The following is a 22,056-nucleotide window of genomic DNA, read 5'->3' on the forward strand; positions in this document are numbered from 1 at the left end:
TGAAAAATGCCCATGAAGATGGAATTTCACGTATCTGTGCCAGGCAGTGATCAAGAAATTTAGGTACTTTGGAATTTGAGGCTTTTGTGGTATCAGTCTTCAATCTACATTAAGATAAGTTAATGATGCCTTTCTAACTGGATATTACACCAGATAAACTGATGGCAATGGCATTATACTTACTTCCTGTTTTTGAAATCTTTAAAAATCTGAAGACAGAAGAATACTTCCGTTAGAATTCTCACTTAATATTTTGTACATGGCTTCAAAAAGAAATCTCCAAGGGAGATTATGAAAATTTTATCTTTCATGGTTATATGAAAATGATAATTCACTTACAGAAGAAAATATTATGCATATTTAGTTTAAAATTGAAATGCCACTGTAGATGTTAGCATTTGAGGTTTCATTCATTTATTTCCTTACACAAAGATAGTAAGTTCCAAATTATTATATTATAATGTTATAAAACAAAGACAGTAAAATTCAGTTAAGGAAAACCAGGGAGACATCTTTAAGAGCACCGAAAAAGGAAGCATCTTCTGAAACGAAAAATGTTGTTTTGTGTCTATAGCTATAGATGTGGTGATGTAGTAAAAAGTAGCGAAACCAAGTTTTGTATACATTGTAACTAATATCATTTGGGGAAGCATCTTTAAGAGAAATAATGTAAAATTACAAACACAAAATTATATTCAATGCTAAAATGGTCTTTGTGAATGTTATGCTCTAGATCTGGGGTGAGCCTCTAAATCCTCATGTGTTGAGAAGGTGATTGGATCATGAAGACACTGTACTTATCATTGGGTTAGTTCACTGATGATTTCATAGCTGTTTTCTTGTTAGGAAATGGGTCCTGGTTTGGAGCTTCCCTTTTCTCTCTGTTTCCTGACCACCATGACATGGGCAGCTTTCTTCTGTGGCAGGTTCTTCCTATGGCAGTTCCTTCCCATGTCCTGTTATTGCCTTGGAGCCAGCAGACCATGTACTGAAAATGTGAACTAAAAGAAACCTCTTCTTCTTTAAGTGATGGGTATTGAGGAGTTTTGAATGGTATGAAAATGCTACCTAGAGAAGCTCTAGAATGCCATAACCTAAGCTCGCTGGAAGATTCTAGTCACAGCTCAGAAGGACAGAATACTCATTCAATCGCAGACAGTAAAGGCCAGGCTCGGGTTTCCATTAGGAAAACAAAAAGAATACATTGGTATTTGGATTCGAGGCTATGTGTGTTATGTACTGGCAGAAAATTTGTCTACATTTTGCCTGTGTCCTGATTTTTCCTGAGACTGAGACTAAGGACCATGAACTAATTAATCCAACAGAAGAAATTAGAAAGATAGTCCACAGTACAGGGATAGCATGCATTCTGCTTGCGTTTTCTTCAAGGTCTACAGTGAGAATCAGGAGCAAATATCAGGGTTAAATGATTTAAAATATCTGCAGTTTCATCAAAAAGTAAGCACTTTGAGAAATGAGGATTTTGGAGAGCTTGGCTGCCGAAAAGTTTAGCATGAAACAGAAGCCAAGAACTTAGCTTCAGGACAATAAGAAAATATGTCTTGAGAGCGTATCAGGCAGGAATCTCCAGAAACCAGCCTTTCACAGATTCAGATGTATAAAAAGGTAAAAGTAAACTGCTTGGAAAGACTTTGCTTTAAATAGAAAGGCCCAGGGTGCCAAGCTCAAGAAGGGACATATAGGGGATTTGTTCCTCAGGATTCAGTGCACAGTGCTGAGACATGTAAGCACCCAGAGGCTTCAGTATGCATGACCCAAGGGGGCCTGGCTACTGCTCAAACTGGCAGCAGACTGTGGCATCATCCATATGGTGCTGGTTTTATAGGCACACAGAATGCAAGAGTTATGAGGTAGCAGGCACTTTCACATTCATTTCTGAAGAAGGTCTGGGAGGCCAAGAAGTGTGCTCCTGATAGGGTAGTGCATGGAATAGTGAGAGTGAAGCCAAAAGGGCAGTGGAGACTCCTAAACCAGAAACATGAAACATCTGCCAAGGAAATCCAAAATAAATCTCTCCTCATTTAAATTGTGGGTGTTAGGTATTGTGTCTCAGTCATGAGAGGGTGACAAAAAAGGTGAGGATCTATGAAGTTGAAACCATATAGTCTACATGGTAAGTCTTTCTATTGAATAATGTTATTTTCTAGAAACTGGAAACTGTAATGAAAATGTGCATTACAGACATAAATGTAATTTTGTAAATCGCCAGTGTTTCCTAGACTTCCACCCAAGGACCTTTAGCTACTGCTTTGTATTTATCTCTCTCTCTCTCTCTCTCTCTCTCTGTGTGTGTGTGCCTGTGTGTGTGTGTGTGTGTGTGTGTGTGTGTGTGTGTGTAGAGACAGAAGAAAGAAAAAGAAAACAATGTGAAAAATCAATTTGTTTAGAGCCATTCTAATAAGAAAACTGTATATTTTTAGGGTAACCCTAAAAATGTAAATTTGATATAGAAAGACAAAGAAAAAATCTGAAAATTTTATGAAGTAGTAAAAATGAAAAATGACAATAATTTGGCTAACACAGACTTGCAACTTATCTGCTAAAAATTAGGTATTCAGTAATTCTTAAAACTCAAGTCCTGGTGCTCCATCAAATTGTCAAAGGAATCACTATTTATAATTGTGAGTTTTCTAACATTACTGCTCTAAGGGAAGTCAAGAGTTTGTAATTAGAAAAACCTATGTAAAGTTTAGTAAAATGGTGGGGAAACTTAGAGGTCACAGCAAATAACTATGTTTATGTTAAAGACTGGTTCAGATAGATGAATAATGTTCCTCTGTATGTTCTCCCTTTGGCTAAATTTAGGAATAGCTATCCTGAATAGATGATTGATAGATTGATAGATAGATGCTCATTACATACTTATTTTTAATGATTTTAGAACACTTAATATTCTTAAATACATGTGCACAGCTTATTCTCAAAGTATTTTTGATAAGTTTTATCTTGCTTGCTTGTTTTCTACCTGAACTGGTGAAATAAGTCAAAGACAAAGAAAGGATTTTGGAAATTTTGTCTTCAAATAACAAGGCAATACAATAATTGCCTTAAGCAAAAAAAAGCGTAACATTTCAGAAATGAAAAACATTCTTAGAACTTACTAATAAACATCAGGCAATTAATAATCATTAGGTAATTAATCGTATCAACATCTCTTATGTGAGTTTGTCAAGAAGAATTGTGCGTATTTTTGAGAGTTCAGAGGACAGCTGACACTTTAAAAGAAAGCTCACTGGAAAATAGAAATTAAAATTATAATTCCTTAATTATTACTATTAGTTATAGTGAAGTGAGTAAATTCCAATGTAGTTCAAAGGAAAGCATTATCTTCTATAATAAGTATCACGTAAAACACCACAAAATATTTTATATGTATTTTATTTAATATTTTATTTTCCAGACATACCTCTAACCAAAGCATATAAATATTGGTAAAAACGATAATATGAAAATATAATTTTCTAGTGCAGTGGTCACAGAAAAATGTGTGCCTGCCCCAAATTTCTTCTAAATATCAAGCACTTTCTCTTACAGTTCCTTGTTCAGAGAAAAAAGTTACTTTCCTGATATCAGTAACAAGTTTCTTTATCACATAACATTTCAGGTTTCATAGTTTTCTGCTTTCCAGTATTAAACCAATGTGAGCATTCCCTAGGTTCTTTAACTATTTAAAGTGGGCCATTAGTTCACAAACTTTGTTGCACATTGGAAGTAACTAGGGATCATTAAGAAATACTGATACTTAGCTCCTACTTTCACCTTGTGATTTAATTAATATAGGAAGTGGAAAGCAGATTGCAATTTTTAATATCTTCTGAGGTGAGTCTAATATGTAACAATGTTTGGGAACTACTGATCAAAGACCTATACTTTCTTTCCTGGCTATAACAGCACATATTAATATCCAAAATGACTGTTGTGTTTTATCACAACTGACCCTTATAATATACATTATGAATTAATTATGTATTTTTATAATTACAGTGGCACCTTGGCTAACAAACACTTCTGTTAGTGAACAATTCAGTTAGCAAACAGAAGCCTTTGGCATAATTTTGTTTCAGTTCAAGAACTCTGCATCAGGTGATATTGAATGTTATGGGGAAATTTGATTTGGTTCATGACCAGAATAGTGGACTGAATTAAGTTCATGTACTGAGATACCACTGTATAATAAATCTGTGCCATATTTATAAAATATATTTTATACTTTCACATTATTTTGAATACATAATTAGATTAAATTATTGTATGACTGTCATATATTCTCCTTTTCTTTTACTCTGATTTTTCTTCTTCATGGAGGTACTTAGTGAATTTATTTAGTATCACCCCAGCCTAGACATTAATAGACTCCTGCATGTATAAACATATGTAAGTACACATGTATTTGTGTAAATATTTCTAAACCCAATGATCTTTGTTTTTTGACAGACACTGAGAAATGGTACTTTGAGTTTATAATTATCTTATATAAATTTAATCAAAAAATTTAAATTTCTTCCTGATAAATATCTTCATTTTAAAACAAACTTTTCATTAAGAGACATTTTTGTTGACTTCACTATGAATACAGTGAAACAGGCAACTCCACCAATCAGTTTCTTTGTCAATGTACAGAGTTCTTTATTAGCACATTGTGCTGAACTGGTCATAGCTGAAATTATGTGAAGATACTTATGAAATTTTGTTTCACATTAGCTAAAAATTGTTTTATGTTAAAAATTTTGTTCTTTGTGCTTATAATATTCAGCAGCCAAGTTTAGGAAAAATTAAAACTACTTATAATGGTATTTTTAAGGTAAATGATTTGTTAATTTAACTCATATTTTCAATAATAAACCTTCAAATATAACTATTTTTCACTATGTTAAAAATTGATGGAGCTAATTTCCTCACAGTACTTGGATTTATTGTACTCATTTTGTTCGAACTTTGGACACAATTACCTGTTATAGCTTTGAGACATGTACTAAAACATTTTATCAAAATTAAATAATAGCTCACATGGCTTTTCATATTTAGGCCATAATTCTATCTCTCCATACTCTGCCCTCTGAAGACCTTATGCTGTTCTGAGATTTTAATATTTGCACATTGTCAATATTTTAACTGACAAAATTTTTTTTTCACTTATGAGCCCATTGAAGTGGAAATTTATAAGAAGTCTGATACACTGATTTCTGTTTCTTCGTACACATTTTTCTCTTGGCATTGAGGTCCCTGAGTTAGACTCCTATATCTAAACATCCTTTCAAATGATCATCACTCAGAGTCTCTGAGAGTTCATGGTACTTTAGAGATAGTTGTGATAAAAGCCAAGTCAGTTTTGATAAGTGCTACTCATAAATGGGCATTTTTGCTTTATAGTTCTTTCCTCTTCTAACAAGGAACAAACACACAAAGGGTGAACAAATTCTCAAGCTTTTCATTTTACGTTACAGTCAAGGTGTCAAAGGCCATCTTTTCGGGGTTACAATATGTTTATCTGAATAACTTTAGTCTTGTTTTGATACAGGATCCTCTGCTATATGACACAGGGCTATGTCTTTTCAATAGCATTAAAGATCCTTGAAAATATACTTTGTGAGATCAATAATTAAGAAAACATAACTAATGTGTGTAAAACACCTGTATCCCATTTCATGTGACAAGCCCTACTTATACACAATGATCTTTTGAACTAATTTTCCCACCTTGGAAAACCAGTAAATTTGTTTTTGAATTTATACAGAAATTCCTTGATTGTGTCTGTTAGCAGCAGTTTCCATTATAAGATATTTCCTGGAGACTGAGCCTCTTATTTTAATATTCTCTCTTGCCTTTACATAAAAACAAAATGGATTATTATTCTTGTGTGTATTTTAATATCACATATTGATGTTAAATTGATGTTAATTAGAAGAAATAATATTGTAGAGTATAGGATCCAGTGTTTCAAGATTTAGTTCATTTTAAAAAGATACTTTTATATGACTAGTAATCAAAATACATATGTAACTAAGAAGAGAATATATACATTTTAGCGAAAAAAGTTAAAAGTATTCAAGAAAGAGATAGAAGCAACACATCATTTTAGTATGCATATAATTAATTGTCAAACTTTATATTGTGAAATTTAATTAAACATGTTCTAGCTGTTTGGGTTTTGAAATGTTAGGTAAAATATTAAATGAAAAATTTGTGGAATCAACATTAACCTTCTGGCATTTTTGTTACAGCTATATAATAGCTTTCTTTGAAGGTGTATAGAGAGTTACTAATATTTTTAACTTCATCTACAAGAAAATGAACATCCTATATAAAGGGCAAATCTATTAATTAGAGACCCATACAGCTTTCTTTCTTGCTAGTGTAATCGTTAAATTGATTTTTCCAGTCCATCATGTAATTGTTCCAGCGATAGAATCCTGCTTTCCACTCTTGTTCGACTTCATCAATATTTCCTATAAAACATGGAATAAGCTGCATTAATCTAAACTTTAATCTGTTTACATTAATTGAAAATAATTTTGTTTACTGATGCCATTTTCTCCAAGTACACTGCACAGCAATTTTTATTCTTTATTAATTTATCATCTTTGATTTCTACCTGAAAACCTCAATAAATTTCTAAACATTATATCCAAATCCAAAAAAGATATGTATGAACTGTATGTGAATATTAAAATACATTAAATGAAAAAATGACTTTATGGATTATATTATATTATGTTTATTTTCTTTAGTTCTCACAAATATATATAGATATTACTCTCATTAACTGACTCTTTTCTTTTTGGTATTTAGAGACTTATTCCTATTGGGCTCACAATTCAGGGTGCACTCAAACTCCTGACTCATTTCAACAAAACAAAAAATCTTTTGTGTTGCATGTCATTTGTGTTTGTATGTGTGTGTGTGTGCACATGTGCATGTGTGTACATAATTAATATATATGTAATTATATAGCATAGTACTATTTTCATAAAATGGTTATATGTGTATATTTTAATACACAAAAATTCCATATATCCTGGACTCATAGCACATGTTAATTATAAACAATGTTTTAGTTGTTTCAGCTGCCTATCATTTGGAAGCAGTTTAATAATTGCTGTATAAAAGAGAAAGATGAGTCAGATCTTCTGTACTGTCAAGTAATTTGCAAATATGTATGCATTAGCGGAAAGTAATTTTTAGCAAGAAAAATTGTGAGGCAGTGACCTAAAAGAGAGTTTGATGTACTTCAAGAACTTTGAAATCATATATTTGAAAGTATATTAAAGTCAACATTAGAAACCCTAAAATTATGAATTTAAATCACATACTTAAGTTTCTTATATAAGCAGATATGAGATTACATGATTCAAATCATTTAAATCTATGAGCATTTCATACATTTATAACTCTTTTACCTTTCAATTATTTAAGGCACTGAGTTATCATCATTAAACTAAAAACAAAATTTAATTTTTCAAGAATTTTGAAAATAGCAGCTGGAAGCCAGGAAAGCAGCTTAACAGTGCAGCATCTGCCTGAAAATAGGAGGTGGCAAAAGTTTGAGTTATATACTTTTTAGTTAAGAATTTTTAAAACTAAGAGATAATTGTAGGAGATTAATTTGAAAAAGATGATGTAGTGATCCAATTTAAATTATATGAATATCAAATTGTTTAAAACACTTCTATAACTATTAAAGTATTCCTTATAATTCAAGATATATTTAGGCTTGAAATGTTTATAATGCTTGCACTTTGGACAAATACTTGATAATTTATATTAAACATCCTATTTTCATGTAAAATGGCCTTTAAAAGGTCAAGGACTGTAACTTTTTATGAATAATACAACTTTCTAAAAGCACTGAGGAATAAAGATGTTAAATATAACAAATTATTACCTTTGTGCTCTTTTTAAGTGATAATTAAGTGCTGTTTTAAATTTCACACAAAATAAGGACTCTAAAGTTAAATAATAATAAAATTTTTGATAGAACAAATATGTTATTGGTAATTTAGCATTTGGACCATGAATTTTAATATTTATAGAATGTATTTTATATCTGATTTGCTTTTCTTGTTCACAGAATAGTGCCAAATCTACTGATTCATACAAATGCAAATTTATTTTATAGATAATCAAATATCTGTATAATTTATTCTTTTGAAAAACTTTTTAGCACACAAATGCTCTGTAAAATCTGAACACTTTCCTTTAAAAAGTAGTAAGTACTTGGCTGGGGATTTAGTTCAGTGGCACTGCATCTGCCTTGCAAGTGCAAGGTCCTGAGTTCAATCTCCGGTACCAAAAAAAAAAAAGCAGTAGGTACTGATTGATACAATAAAATGTGAGACATTTATTTATTTTCTAATAAAATCCAGAAGAAATGAGTAAATGATAACAAAGTTTTGAGAAGTCTGAAATGACTCAAAACCAAATTTAGATTTTTGCTTGCCTTTCTTTTTCTCCTTCTCCTATTTTCTTTCTTTTCCATTTATATTAGCTTATTTAGTCTGGAGACAGTGTTTCCCTTACTATCTATATCAGCAATCAGTGATAAAACCATCTAACTTAATAAAATAGAGTGACACATTACAAACAGTATTAAATTTGATTAGAAATATTTAATTTAATTAACATTTGAGGAAAGGGAGACCATTAAACTAGGCAATGTGTTTGCCCTATAGTTGATTAATTATATCCTAGAAGAAAGTCATAATGCTCAAAAAATGTGAATTTTCATAGGTTGCATTCTTATCACAAATCCAAATTTTGTCAGTCCCTGTTTTTCTAAATTGTAATCTTAACTCAAAGTTCTAATTGCTAATGGCATCAGATTAAATTTTGTATGAATTCAGTCATCAAGGAAGAATAGCCCACTCTAAAATGTTTCTTTTCATGCTTAGTGGCATCTAAAAGTCCGCAAGTATAATTAATGATAGCAACATCACTCATTATTCCATATGTGGAAATATTTCTTGTGAGAGACAAAAAGTAATAATGGTTTGAATGACTCAGAGAGAAACAAAGAAATATGCAGAATATATAAAAGGAAAATGAAGGGTTAACCCTAAATTTAAAGGTAAAATACTGCTCAATACTATTAAATGATAAAAACCCTAACCCTAACCCTAAAAAGCCTTTGAGGAATCTTTTTAAATAACAAATAAAATATATATAAAATGTAAAATACAAATAAAATGAAAATGAGAAGCTAGCATATTCTTGATACAAACTAGGAAGCAAAAGTAACTATTTCAATGAAAGATATTACTTCACAAGGGAAATTATTTTTTCCATGCCATAGAATATTTCCACAAACTCTAAGGCAACTAGACATAAAAACTCTTTTGTGCAGTGAAAGCTATTACATTCACGAATCAATAACTAGAACATGTCAGACTCATTTAAAATTACCAAATGGCTTCGCTTAAGAGAGAATTTAAATTCCTTAGTATAACACATGAGACACTTTATCTCTGGGATCTGCTTATCTGATTTCTTTCCACTTGCCTTCTCATTAAGAGTCAGTGCAGTTTCCTTTTCTTAAAAGCTTTCCATGATCCTGGACCCTGACCACACCACCTCTCTGTGAGTGAGCACACTCAATTTTATTTGTGTAGCTCTAGCTGGTAAAGCAGTTCCTAGAAGAACAGAAGAGGATAAGCTCTATAAAGACTTATCCAATTCATTGATTAGAAAATGAAAGAGAAATCATATTTCTATCAAGTATCTTGTTATACATGTGATAATATGTCCTAAAACATCTTGAGAAATTAGATAACTGTTAATGGCTGAGGACAAATAATTCAGTTAAACCCACCACAAATATTAATTGTTTAGAAATTATTTTCTTTTTAGTTTTATAGTTTCATGGGTAATGATATTAGGATAATTTCTTTTTTATTTCATTAAATAACCATTTATGTGTTTTTGAATTAGTTAATGTCGTTTGAAAGATTGATTTCAAAAGCAATGCTTTCCTCCCACAAGTCACCTCTCTCCCCTAAAAAAATCTTTCTCTGTTGGCTTTAACAATATCCTAATATCATTACTTTGGGAGTTAGGATTTCAATATATGAATTTTAAGAGGGCCATAGGAAAGAAAACAGTAAGTTGAACAGGACTAAAATTGCTAATGGAGGTAAAGTTAAGAATGATTAGATGAAACTGATATTTAATTATCCAAAGCATCAGAATTTAAAAACACCATAATTCACCATAATTCATGTCTCTGTGGACACTATCTGTTCTGTCTCCCATCACATGCCAATTTTCCTGTCACTGACCAGTTTTATGGTTTAGATTTAAAACTTTCTCCAAAAGTCTCATGTGTTCAGAAATGTAGTTTTTCGAGGGAGATTGGATTACCAGGCCATGAACTCATCATTGGTGAACTTATAATTGAATGTGCTATTAGGAGGATGGGATGAAGAAGGTGGACCAAGAGTGTAACTTTTGACCTTGTCCTTTGATCTCTGCTTTCTGGCTGTCAGGTATTAAGAGCTTTCCTCTGCCAGGTCTTTCGCGATGCCATTTCTTCCTTGGAGCCAGTTAACCATTGACTGAACTCTCTGAAACCTGAAGCCAAAATAAAGCTCTTCTACTTTAAATTGTTAGTGTCTGGTATTTTGTCCCAGTGACAAGAAAGGAACTAATACAATCAGTTACAAAAATGATCAGGGAAAGCATAATTCTTTATGTGGTAGATCATAATCTTATTAATTTTCCTGTTATAATTTGAGTGGAGAGTGAGATGGTAGAGGGAATTACTTTAAACTCAGGCTCAGCATTGTGAAAACTTCATCTACTGTTAAAGTAAAATAAATTGTTGATTTGATTTAATAATCAGGTTACCCAAAGCTTTCTGTTTGTTTTGTTTTTCTTTTAATGATGGATATAAAATACAGAGATATTAAGATAATAAAATTAATTTCATTTTTTCCAAATCATCTTTCTACTTTCTCATCTTTAATACTCACTGTTGTTAATAAATTGTGAAATAATAGCAAATTATTCTACAAAGTGGTCAACTCAAAGAGTACCTGAGTTCTTAAATTTATACTTGGTTTTCTTCAGTTTTGGTAAGCTATAATGTTGTGTTATTTATTTAAAGATCAGTGGAGGAACCACTGTATTTAATGTTTTTCTTTCTTGGGACTATATGAAAGTCAAATAATTTCTTTAAATGAATGTACTTTTTCATTTTTTTCTCGATTTTTTGTTTTATTTTTTATGTAAGTTCTCACTATGTAGTTCAGGATGACCTTGCACTGACTATGTACCCCAGGCTGGGCTCAAACTCCCAGCAGTCCTCCTGCCTCAGCCTCTCAAGTGCTAGGATTACAGGCTTGTGTCACTACACCCAGTTCTCTTTCATTTTTAGTGAAAAAAGTTGAGATCATTGATGACAATTAATGAGTCATTTATCTACTTCTCTTTCTTTTTCAAAGAAGTATGTTGAGACATTCTTGTGGAAATCTCAACATTATAATGTTTTAAATAAGTACTTTCCATTTTATTTATTGTAGGTGCATGCAACAACAGCATGAACATGAGCCTAAAGAATAGATCAGAAGTGAAGGTGTGGAATTGATCTGTTTAAATTAGTCTTAAGAAACATTATATTTTAAAACTTTTATTTCCCCAAAGTAAACTATGCTTAAGTAGTACTTATTGCAGTTTATTGTGGTTCTATCTTAAGTAAAATAAACATTTCAATTTTTAAAAAGTCAGTTAGGAGTAATTTTTGAAACTTTCCTTCATTTGTAGAGCCACCTTAAAAACAAAAATCTTACAAATTTTACCCCAAGTCATCTGAGTACCACCAGTTTTTAAAACTTTAAAGATTAAAATAGTAAAAAGTTTGTGATGTGAGAAATATAATGTATAGCACAATATGTTCTTAATCTATTTTGCCACCCAATCTTATGTATAAACACATAAATTCAGACTAGTTTGTTTAAATTTTAACAGTATTTTGTTAATGAATGCATGTTTACAATAATCTTACCTTGCATTTATTTAAAAATATATAAAATATATTTACTATGAAAACCTTTTGGAGTGGGAATTATTTGAAAGAGAAATAGCACTCCAATACAAAATAATGTTTTCAAGCCACATCAGAACTAACCTTGGCATTCATAGTCTTAGAGCAGAGCAAGTTGTGGTTTTTCTGTAGAGCTCAATATTCAGAAATATTAGAAAGTAGTGAAGCATTATCTGAAATAGCAGCAGCTGGCCCAAAACTTTGCAGTTTATTTGATCAACCTGTTTATGTCAGATAAGTTTTGATGGTAGAGATTTTTGAAACCTGCATTCCACAATTTTAATATTCAAATTCAATTTTATTGAGAAATAAATTGCCATAGATAATTTGTGTTAGAATCAAAAGGGCTGTTTGGCTTAAAATGAGTAAGTCGTTAAAAACAATCAGTTTTCTCGTCCTTTATTTATCTTCCTTCAAATTAGGACCTTCCTACTTAAAAATATTTTAAATACAGACTAAGAATATGCAGTCTGGGATATGTTAAATGGCATCTCTTTGGGCATCTTGCCAGATTAAGTGAGTTAGCTCATTGTTATTCACACTCAGAAAATACAAAGACTGCACTGTTGCTCTGCCAAAGGAAGCAGAGACCCATTTCTAGATATATATTATGTCACAGAACATTTGGCAATACATAGAGCACTGGTATACCAGAAGCAGCTCCCAAACAAATGGAGTACACAATTATATGTTTGGTGAGTAATTTCTGATAACAAAGGGCATATTGAATAATGTAATGCATCTCCAAGACCCTTGTATTTATCTGAAAGTAATACCCATATTCTGTAAACAAGAAATCAAAAACCTACGTTATGTTGTGTTATCTAATATGTAGTCAGAAAATCACAGAATGCTGTGATGGTAAAAATGGCAGAACTGGCCAGCAATAAGCCTGACGGTTGAGTCAATTATATTTATTTGAAAAAGAAAAGTTGAAAATAGACACGAGGAACCAGAATAAATAACTGGCTATTTTAAAATTAGGCATTGAGTTGATATATATGTTACTTTTCTCAGAGAACAGCAAAGTAATATGATGTACGTTGATACATGTTTGAATACTAAAGTTGATGAAAGTTGTGAATATTGAAATTATATGATAATCTGAACCAATTTTCCATTGTCTCCTCATATAATTTTAAAAAATCACATTTGAATATTATCTAACTAAATTTTATGTATGCTATGTATTTCATAAATACCTGTTTTGTTTTGTTTTGTTTTGGTACTGGGGATAGAACTCACGACCTTGCATTTGCAAGGCAATCTCGATGTCACTGAGCTAAAACCCCGCCCAATATCTGTATGTTCTTAGTTAAATGTCTCCAAACTCAGAGTACTTAGAAATATTTATATTGTATTTTTAAATATATACATTATGGAGCTCCTCTTTCCATACAGACCAAGAATTTTGCTAGTTATGACTGTTTCTTTTTACTTATTTTTGAATACTTATTCCATAGTTTTATGTATTATTTCATATATTTATTCATTTATCCATTAACTCCACAAAGATTAGCTGAATAATAAGTAGGGTACCATATAGATTTCTTTTCCTCCTGGATAAAGTGTATATTTCATTTTTTAAAATTTAGCTGCTAAAGTACCACTCCTATATTAACAACATATCTAAACTTGCTGGAAGAAAGTTGTTAAAATAGTGTAATAAAGATGATAGGAAGTAGGGGGATAGATTTTTCTCAAAAGGGGAGGAGATCAGAAGATGGAAGGAGGAAGGAGGAAGAGGAGGGAAAAGGGATAAAAAAGGAATTAAGATGTGTTATATACATATACCAACTCCACACAATGAAGGTGAACTGCGAACATGTACTAATAAAAATAAAATGAAATAAAAATAATGTACTCTTTAGAATCAAGTAATGTAATGTCAACAAATATGTATTTTAACATCACTCAGATAATGTCTTGAATAGTCTGCCTTTTTCTCTTTTCTATCTTCCATAATCTATTGTTTTAAATGTTAAAAAAAAAACAACCCAAAATAACCACACACACACCTGTCATTTCCAAGACTCTGGGGAAAAATAGTGTCCAAAATTGGCACTGTTGAGCACGTAGTTTAGCGTGTATACTGGATGATCCTGTGTTCAAGGTCAGGTATTTTTGTTCAGTGCTTTTGAAGACCGGCCATCCTGTGCTATTTCTCTGGGTACCATTTGGGTGTCTGAATAATTGAATAGAAAGATTATCACTGATTTGAAATCATTGTTATATAAAAGAATATTGTTCTCTAAAATTATTAGCAAGAAATTTTAAGCAATCAGAAAAATATGTGGATCTATTTTGATGATGTCAGTCAAATGAACTGGATTGACTATTTTAGTACCTTGAAGCACCCTGTTGGTAAAAACAAAATTGTAGGAATTAAAATTTAAAGACAAAATTATTGCATGCATTTCTGTGTAACATACAAGGAGATAAAATATTTTTTAATTTCAGTAAATATTCCATGATTTACAACTAAGCATACTGAAAAGGCCAGTGTTAATTTGTTCCCACTCTTCCTTATAACAGACTCAACATTTTCACAATAAATATTTACACTATCTAGTCAACATGCCTGATATCTTTTTTCCCATTCCTTCTTAGCAATATTGCCTCAGATTGAGACTGACTCCCCCCATTTCCTTATGTAATGACCTCATTATTGCTGTACCACCCTGATAATATCATCTTATATTTTCTTAGATATCACTAATCAAAACTTCTTTAAATGATTTTCACTTGGATTCAGATTATTAAATGAGATAATGTATGCCACCCTTATGAATTTATTTTCAAGCATTCTCTTCATAAAACACCCAGTAAAAATTAGGATCTATTCTGTGTAATTCCACCTCTATTTCACTTCCTTGCCTTTGTTTCAATTATTATTTTTGCTTGGAATTCCTTTATTTCACAATCTCATAGGTCCAAACTGGTTCAAAAAATTTACATGATCTTTTTACTAGTATTTGCCATATTTATACTTGTGATGTTTAGTAAATAAGAGTTGACTCTTTTTATTTTTATTTTTTTTATTTTTTGGTACCGGGGATCTAACTCGGGTCCTTGTGCTTGCACAGCAGGCAGCAAAACCACTAAGCTAAATCCTCAGCCCTGACTCTATTTTTAGATATTTGCATTTTCATGTTTATTACATCTGTGTAGCTCTCAATAAATACCATTATTAAAGTCACATAAATGGAAACCCCAAGATTTTTTAAAGTGGCTCTAAGTAGTTAATCACTTGCAGATTTATAGATTGCTCATTAATATATCTTTGTTATTTTTGCTGTGAGTTTGATATTAATCTAGGCTATCAATGTCAAAGATATAATTTTTCTCAGCTAATTTATAAGCAAAAACACCTATGGAAAGAAAGAACTAATGATGCAAGGTATCCTAAACCAATTCTAAACAAAGGGAAACACATTTTCAGAAGAGGTAGCAATCATTGCATGCTTGAAATGAAATTACATAGAGGAATAGGATTCTGGTAGAAGTAAGGAGAAGAAAGTAGAAACTTATTCAGAAAGTCAAATGAAGAAGGCTTGGAAAAGGGAACAAAATTAACCTATAATTAAATAAGGAATTCAAAGCATGATGGGTCAGTTTTGTAATCCTGGCATTTGAAGGGCAGAAGCAGGATTATCTGTAGTTCCAGAGGCCAGCCAGATTATAAAGTGAGTTCAATGCCAGCCTGGAAGAGAGAGTGAGACCCTGTCTTAGAAAACAAGCAAGCAAGGAAGCAAGCAAACAGTTGAAGAAAATCTGCTTGGCTTAAATGATGAAAAACCTAGTATTTTTCACTCTAAGCCAGAAGGAAATATTATTAGAGTTAAAAGTTTAGGATACAAGTGTGATTACATTAAAATATGACAAATCAGAAAAATGACTAAAACTTTATCTTGGATGAATTTACTATTCATAAGGGATTTTGTGTGTGTGTGTGTGTGTGTCTGTGTGTGTGTGTGTGTGTGAATGCACTATTCTAGAAATATTGAGCTGAAGTAATATTTAGAATAAATTTAAAAGCCTATAGTTAGTTGCAGGTACTTCTATCATAGACAGAAGATTGAAATAATAAAGATTACTAATCCATATCTTAGTTTCATTCCACCTTAAAAATTCCAGTTGAACTTTTCTAAAAGTTTGGCACACAAAATTCTTCATTCATATAGCATCTATATGTTACTAATAAATAGAAATTTATTACTAATAAATAGAAATTTGAGAGTTAGAGATTTTGAGAGGATTAGGGGGTTGGAGACGGGTTGGCAAAAGTCTCTCAACACAGATGACTTTGGAAACAAAACCAGAAATTTATGCAATGTGGTTATCTGCAGGCAATTTTGTCATCAAGAACTTCTATCAAATAAGCATCATGAATTCATATTTTCTCCTAGAATCAGGCATACTCAACCATGAATTTAGGATTCAGGAGCTTTAGAGATAAATAGCTTCCTGATGGACAAGTTGATTTTATGTGGGAATTGGATGATTTAATAAGGATTATTAATAACCAGAGCTATCCAAGCTAAACTAATATCATGCTAGGGTTGAAAGCCCCTGCTTTAGGGTGTTATTTGAGAGAGGTCAAGAAGAAAATTTCTCCATGTCACAGATGGCACACTTGTCTAGGAGAATCATGTAGTCTTTTTCTTTTCTTTTAAAACTGTGGAAACTAACAAGTACAGCTGCTGGAGGCTGGATATTAAACCAGGAGAACCATTGGTCTGATTCAGTACAGCAATTCTTATGTTCCTAAATTGCCCACTTTCCTTCTAATTCCACTCTAATTAACTTATGGCACCATTTTAACTGTACATTCACTTCTGGCTTCTGCAAATGGTGACTTAAGCAGAGCTGACTTGTACTTGAGTTTAAGAGCAAAGCACTAAGGGCACTCACTGCCAGTGCTCACTTAACAAACTTTTTTCTATGCAGCAATTCATGACATTACACCTTGTAATTCAAAGATAATAAAATTCCTTTGCTATGGATGCAGATATAGTTTTCAAAAAATGATTGAAGTAGCTATTGAACTGATGGACTGTTTTACTCTATATTTTAAGAAATCTCCTAAGAATTTGAAATTTAACAAGACATACAATTCTCTTCCTGTATGTATAAATTAAAAAGCTGTAAAATGTAGCTTATTTCCCAGATACTCAATTTTGATTGATCTCAAAATTAGAAGGTAAATTTAAATTTCTATTTTTCAAAAACCTTGCTCTTGTAACAATAAAGCATCAAAATGATTATAACTTTTTTTTTTTTTTTTTTTTTTTTTTGGTGCAGGGGATCAAACTCAGGACCTTGCACTTGTGAGGCAGGCATGATGCCACTGAGCTAGACCCCAGCCCAATTATACCACTTTTTAAAGAAATATATAAACATGTTATATACTAGTTACTCAAAGCATACTTTATTTTTCCATAAGATTCTTTATCTACTTTGCAATATACCAGAATGGTTAATGATCACCTATTGCAATTTGCCTCTTAGATTTGAAAACTTGTAACACAAAGTCTATATAACCCAAAATGGCAGAAAGTGTATTCTTAACATCTGAGTCACAGAAAATTACCTGTCAATCATCAATATTTGAGCACATATTTAACAACTAATTTCATGAATAGATTAAAGAAAAACACATGAATTAACTTAGGATATCCTTATATGATGACATATTATTTAATTTCATAAGTAATTTACTTCAGTTTATTGATTCCCAATCTTTCTATCCAATCCTTATATAGGAAATAAGTTTTTTCTTATGAATTTAGAAACATAATTTATAACACATTTTTAATTAAATTTCATAAATTTAAATTTGCTTTAAAATTATTTATGAAAATGTAATTAGTAGTTGTTGAAAATTTAAAACCCAGTCAAAATATTTTTCTGTCAGAAAAAGGCTGACAGGGGTGGGTTTATATTGAACAATAGCTTAAATATGCCAAACTTAATGGATTCATATGTTGTAATTCGCATAATAAAATTCTACATTAAAGAAGAGAGGAATTGTAAGAGAATTGGATCAACTTTTTCAGAATCAATATGAGTGAGATTATGTGGTACATTTATTATAGAACTTGGCTTATTTCATTTAACATAATGACCTCCAATTCTACCCATGTTGCCACAAAAGACGAGTTTTCATTATTTTTATGGATGAAGAGTATCCCATTTTATATAAATATATTGCATTGTCTTAATCCATTCATCTGTTCATGGACACTTAGGTTATTTCTAGTTTTTAGCTGTTGGTAATAGTACAGCAATAAACATGGAAATTCAGATGTCACTTTAGTGTACTTCCCTTAGATATATGCTTAGCAATGGGGTTTCAGGATTATATTGTATTTCTATTTTTAATTTTTTGAGAAAGATTCACATCATTTTCCATAATGGCCATACTAATTTACTTTCTCATCGATAGTGTATGAGTTCCTTTCATCCACATTTTCACCAGGATATGTTTGTTATTCTTTGTCACTTCGATAATAGCTATTGTAACAGAGGTGACATGATGTCTCATTGTGATTTTGATTTGTATTTCCCTAATAGCTAAGGATTCTGAGCATTTCTCATAAATTTGTAGGTCACGTGGATTTCTTTTGAAAAGCATCTAGTCATATTATTTTTCTATTTTAAATTGGATTATTTTGCTATAAAATTTTTCTTAGTTCCTTGTGTATTCTAGATTTCAATGGTTTGTCAGATGAGTGGTTTACTAAAGATTTTTCCTATTCTGTACATTTTCTCTTCACTGTGTTGTTTCCTTTATGTGTAGAAGGATCTTCATTTGATATAATCCCATTTGAATAGTTTCAATTGTCTTTCCTGTGCCTCTACATTTTTATCCAAAATGTTACCTATATTGTTGTCTTGGAGTGTGTCAACTATGTTTTCATCTGGTAGTTTTGTAGTTTCAGATCTTATATTTAAATCTTTGATCCATTTTGGTTTTTTATATAGGGTTGGAAAAAAAGAAAAAAATTAAATATTTTGCATATAAATTCTCAGTTTTCCCAGCACCATTTACTGAAGAGGCTGTGCTTCCTCAAATGTGTGTTTTTTGTGCCTGTGAAGGAGAATCCTAGGTTGTAATGTCATGGGCTATTCCTGAGTGAATAGCCAAAGGAAATGATATGGTCCTATTAAAGTGATATTTGCACTTTAATAATGTGAAGTTTGTTACTATACAGTTTTCAATAGTTAAGACACACAATCAACCTAAATGATCATAAACAGATGAATGGATACAAATTCTGGTGTATTTAGACAGTGAAATCTTATTCAGCTATAAAAAAGTATGATATCATTTGGAGGATTTTATGTCCAGTGAAATTAATCATACACAAAAATACAAATGTGTATATTTTGTTATATGAATGATAAAAAATTAATGTGAATGTGGAATAGTGATTATAGAGGATGGGATGAGTAGGTTGGAAAGTGAGAATGGAGAAATGTTAGATAACAAGTACCATGACACAGTGACATAGAAGTGATAAGTTCTAGCATACTTACAGAGCTGTGGGATGATTATAGTTTATGACAATTTCTCCACATATTTTACAAAGACCTAAAAGAGGACACTGGAAGATTCCCAAAACAAGGTAATAAGTAGATACAAATGTTAATTTCCCTGATTTTTTCAGAATATATTTTACTGGAAATTTAGGGTCATCCTGGTCTGGGTGATGATCTATATTGACTAACTCAAATCTTGGATCCTCCCTTAGAAAATCTGTGAGGAGTTCCACAGAATGGAATTCAACAGTCAGAAAATAGTTTCCTGAAAGTATGATTACTGGGGCATACACACAGTGAACTCTAAACAAGGTTCTCTTTTATAAGTAAATATAGTACTTACTGGGGGAATTTCAAGTGGACAGAGGCGGAGGTGGCACCTGCCAGTAATGATAGTGTACCAAGAATGGAAGATGGACAGCCTCCAGATATGGCAACTGGAGCAAGCTTAGGGTTAGTTTCTCTTGTGTTTTTCCTGGATCTTGGCAGAATGGCTGAGGATGGTAGTGAATGAGGTTTCTTTCCAATCAACTGTGAATCTCCACCCTCATGTTGGGAGGGAGAGTTTTTGGTCTTAGTTGAAACAAGCATGGCAGCCAAAATCCACTGGGGATGGGGAGGTCAAACTACAATGCAAATGCATGTAAATGAGGCCTAATTGGGACAGACAGATCACCATAGATCACCAAGAAATTAGTTTCCCTAGGTGTGTCTGAGTGTGATAAAAAAGTGTAAGAGTAGGCAGGAGGAGGACCTGGCAGGGGTGTTGGGGATGCTCAGTGTGCCCACCTCAGGAATTCTGAGGACCACAAACAGAAAATCTCAACCACTGTCTTTTCACAGGTTTTCATCTAAGGGCCTGCTGCCAGTTTCCCACTCCATCTCTCATTTACTTACTTTATCACATGCTGTATACATGTATCAAAATATCACACTGAACTTTAAAAATATATATATTATTAATGTGTTATTTTAATAAATAAAATTTAAAGAGATGGAAGTTCTAGTTTCCTTGATTTGATTATTACACATTATTTACATGTATTGAGTTACCACATCCTGTCCCATAATATGTACCATAATAATTAACTGAAAAAATTCACAAGTTAGGCTCACTTGTTCACATGTTAATTCATAAGTTATATTTTAGATTCAAATAGAGATGCATGTGTATGTAGTGGGAATTTAATAGTTAATGTTTATTTTATTGATGGACTCTGCATTGCAAAAAGATTCTCAAGCTCTTTAATGCACTGTTCTCACAGGGACATTAAAAATGTGGCTCAATTTACACATTTCAACATAGATGTGATTTTTAAAATATATGTATTGCGATGCATTGATTTATAGTATATACCATAACTGGCTCTTGCCATCACTGCCCCACCTTTTGTTTCATCTTACCATCTCTTTGCAGAGGCCTTTCTTAGCAAGCCAGTTGAAGCTGCTGGTCTTTTTCTTCTTATATTGTTTTATTCTTGCTAGGGTTCCCTTCTATATATTCTCATTGGAGAGTAAATCCCAGGCAAATGATTTTTTGCTGCATTTGCAACCTGAAATTGTGCCTAACTCATAACATGTAGGCAAGAAGTAGGACTAGGATATAAATATGAAAGTTACCCCTTTGTCCTCTAATAAAAAGTAATAAACTTTCAATTTGAAAACTACTACCACAAAGAAAAATTTATTTCACAGATGATAATTTCTCTATTTTTAAGAAAATTTATGTCCTAATCCAACCTGCAGTATTCTGTTGCATATTACTTTTTACTGGGGCAATCATACACCCTGGGATAATTATAAAATGTGCCTTATATGCTTACTGTTTTTTTTACCATGACAATTTAGCACTTAAGTAAAAATAACTGATAACATAGAATATTATCTTTGCCAAAAATACTCCATTTAAAAAGATACGGAGATTTACCACATTAAAAAAATTAGGAGCAAATTTAGCAAAATTAATGACAAAGAAAGTAATGAGACATTCAGTCATTATGAATTGTAGTGGTGCCAGCAAGTGAAAATGTTCACAATTTCCATCTTTCTCTCTCTCTCTCTCTCTCTCTCTCCCTTTATTAATTCCTTCCTTGCTCTTTCTCTGTCTCTTTCTTTTTTTTTGAGACTGGGTCTTTCTATGTAGTTAAGGCTAGCCTAATACTTCCTGCCTAAGCCTCCTAAGCATTGATATTATGTGGGTGTAAAACCACACTGGGCTTTATTTTCTACTACTTTGACATATTTATATAAAGGACAGACTAATATTGACATGGTAAAAAATTTATTCTTGATATCTAAGCATAATATGAACATGAAATCACAGAGTAATCTGCTTCAGGAAAATATGGACACACAGGTAAAATATTGAGGCTGAATAAATAGAAAAAGATTAATAAAATTCTTTTTATTCCAATGTCATTTTCTCTGCTTCATGTTGAACACAGGAAGCTTCAAAG

General features: G+C 31.7%; 1 protein-coding gene and 1 long non-coding RNA gene across 6 annotated transcripts in view; one reads left to right on the plus strand and one right to left on the minus strand.

Moving 5' to 3' along the window:
* LOC106009238 (uncharacterized) overlaps window positions 1-22,056 on the plus strand; it is a 601,717-nt gene that overhangs the window by 543,119 nt on the left and 36,542 nt on the right. The window lies entirely within an intron of this gene.
* Bche (butyrylcholinesterase) overlaps window positions 3,384-22,056 on the minus strand; it is a 55,347-nt gene continuing 36,674 nt past the window's right edge. Inside the window, exons 3-5 of one of the 2 annotated variants that reach the window (XM_021253856.2) lie at window positions 14,074-14,240; window positions 9,517-9,647; window positions 3,384-6,467 (exon numbers count right to left, since the gene is read on the minus strand). In XM_021253856.2, coding sequence (XP_021109515.1) covers window positions 9,550-9,647; window positions 14,074-14,240 — 265 coding nt within the window. In that variant the 3' untranslated portion in view covers window positions 3,384-6,467; window positions 9,517-9,549. The remainder of the gene's footprint in view (window positions 6,468-9,516; window positions 9,648-14,073; window positions 14,241-22,056) is intronic. The other variant, XM_004834547.3, reaches the window with a different exon arrangement.

Source organism: Heterocephalus glaber, unplaced genomic scaffold (genome assembly GCF_053883595.1).
Source record: "Heterocephalus glaber isolate CG9 unplaced genomic scaffold, H.glaber_assembly_v1.0 deba00001504, whole genome shotgun sequence".
NCBI classification, from domain to species: Eukaryota; Metazoa; Chordata; class Mammalia; order Rodentia; family Bathyergidae; genus Heterocephalus; species Heterocephalus glaber.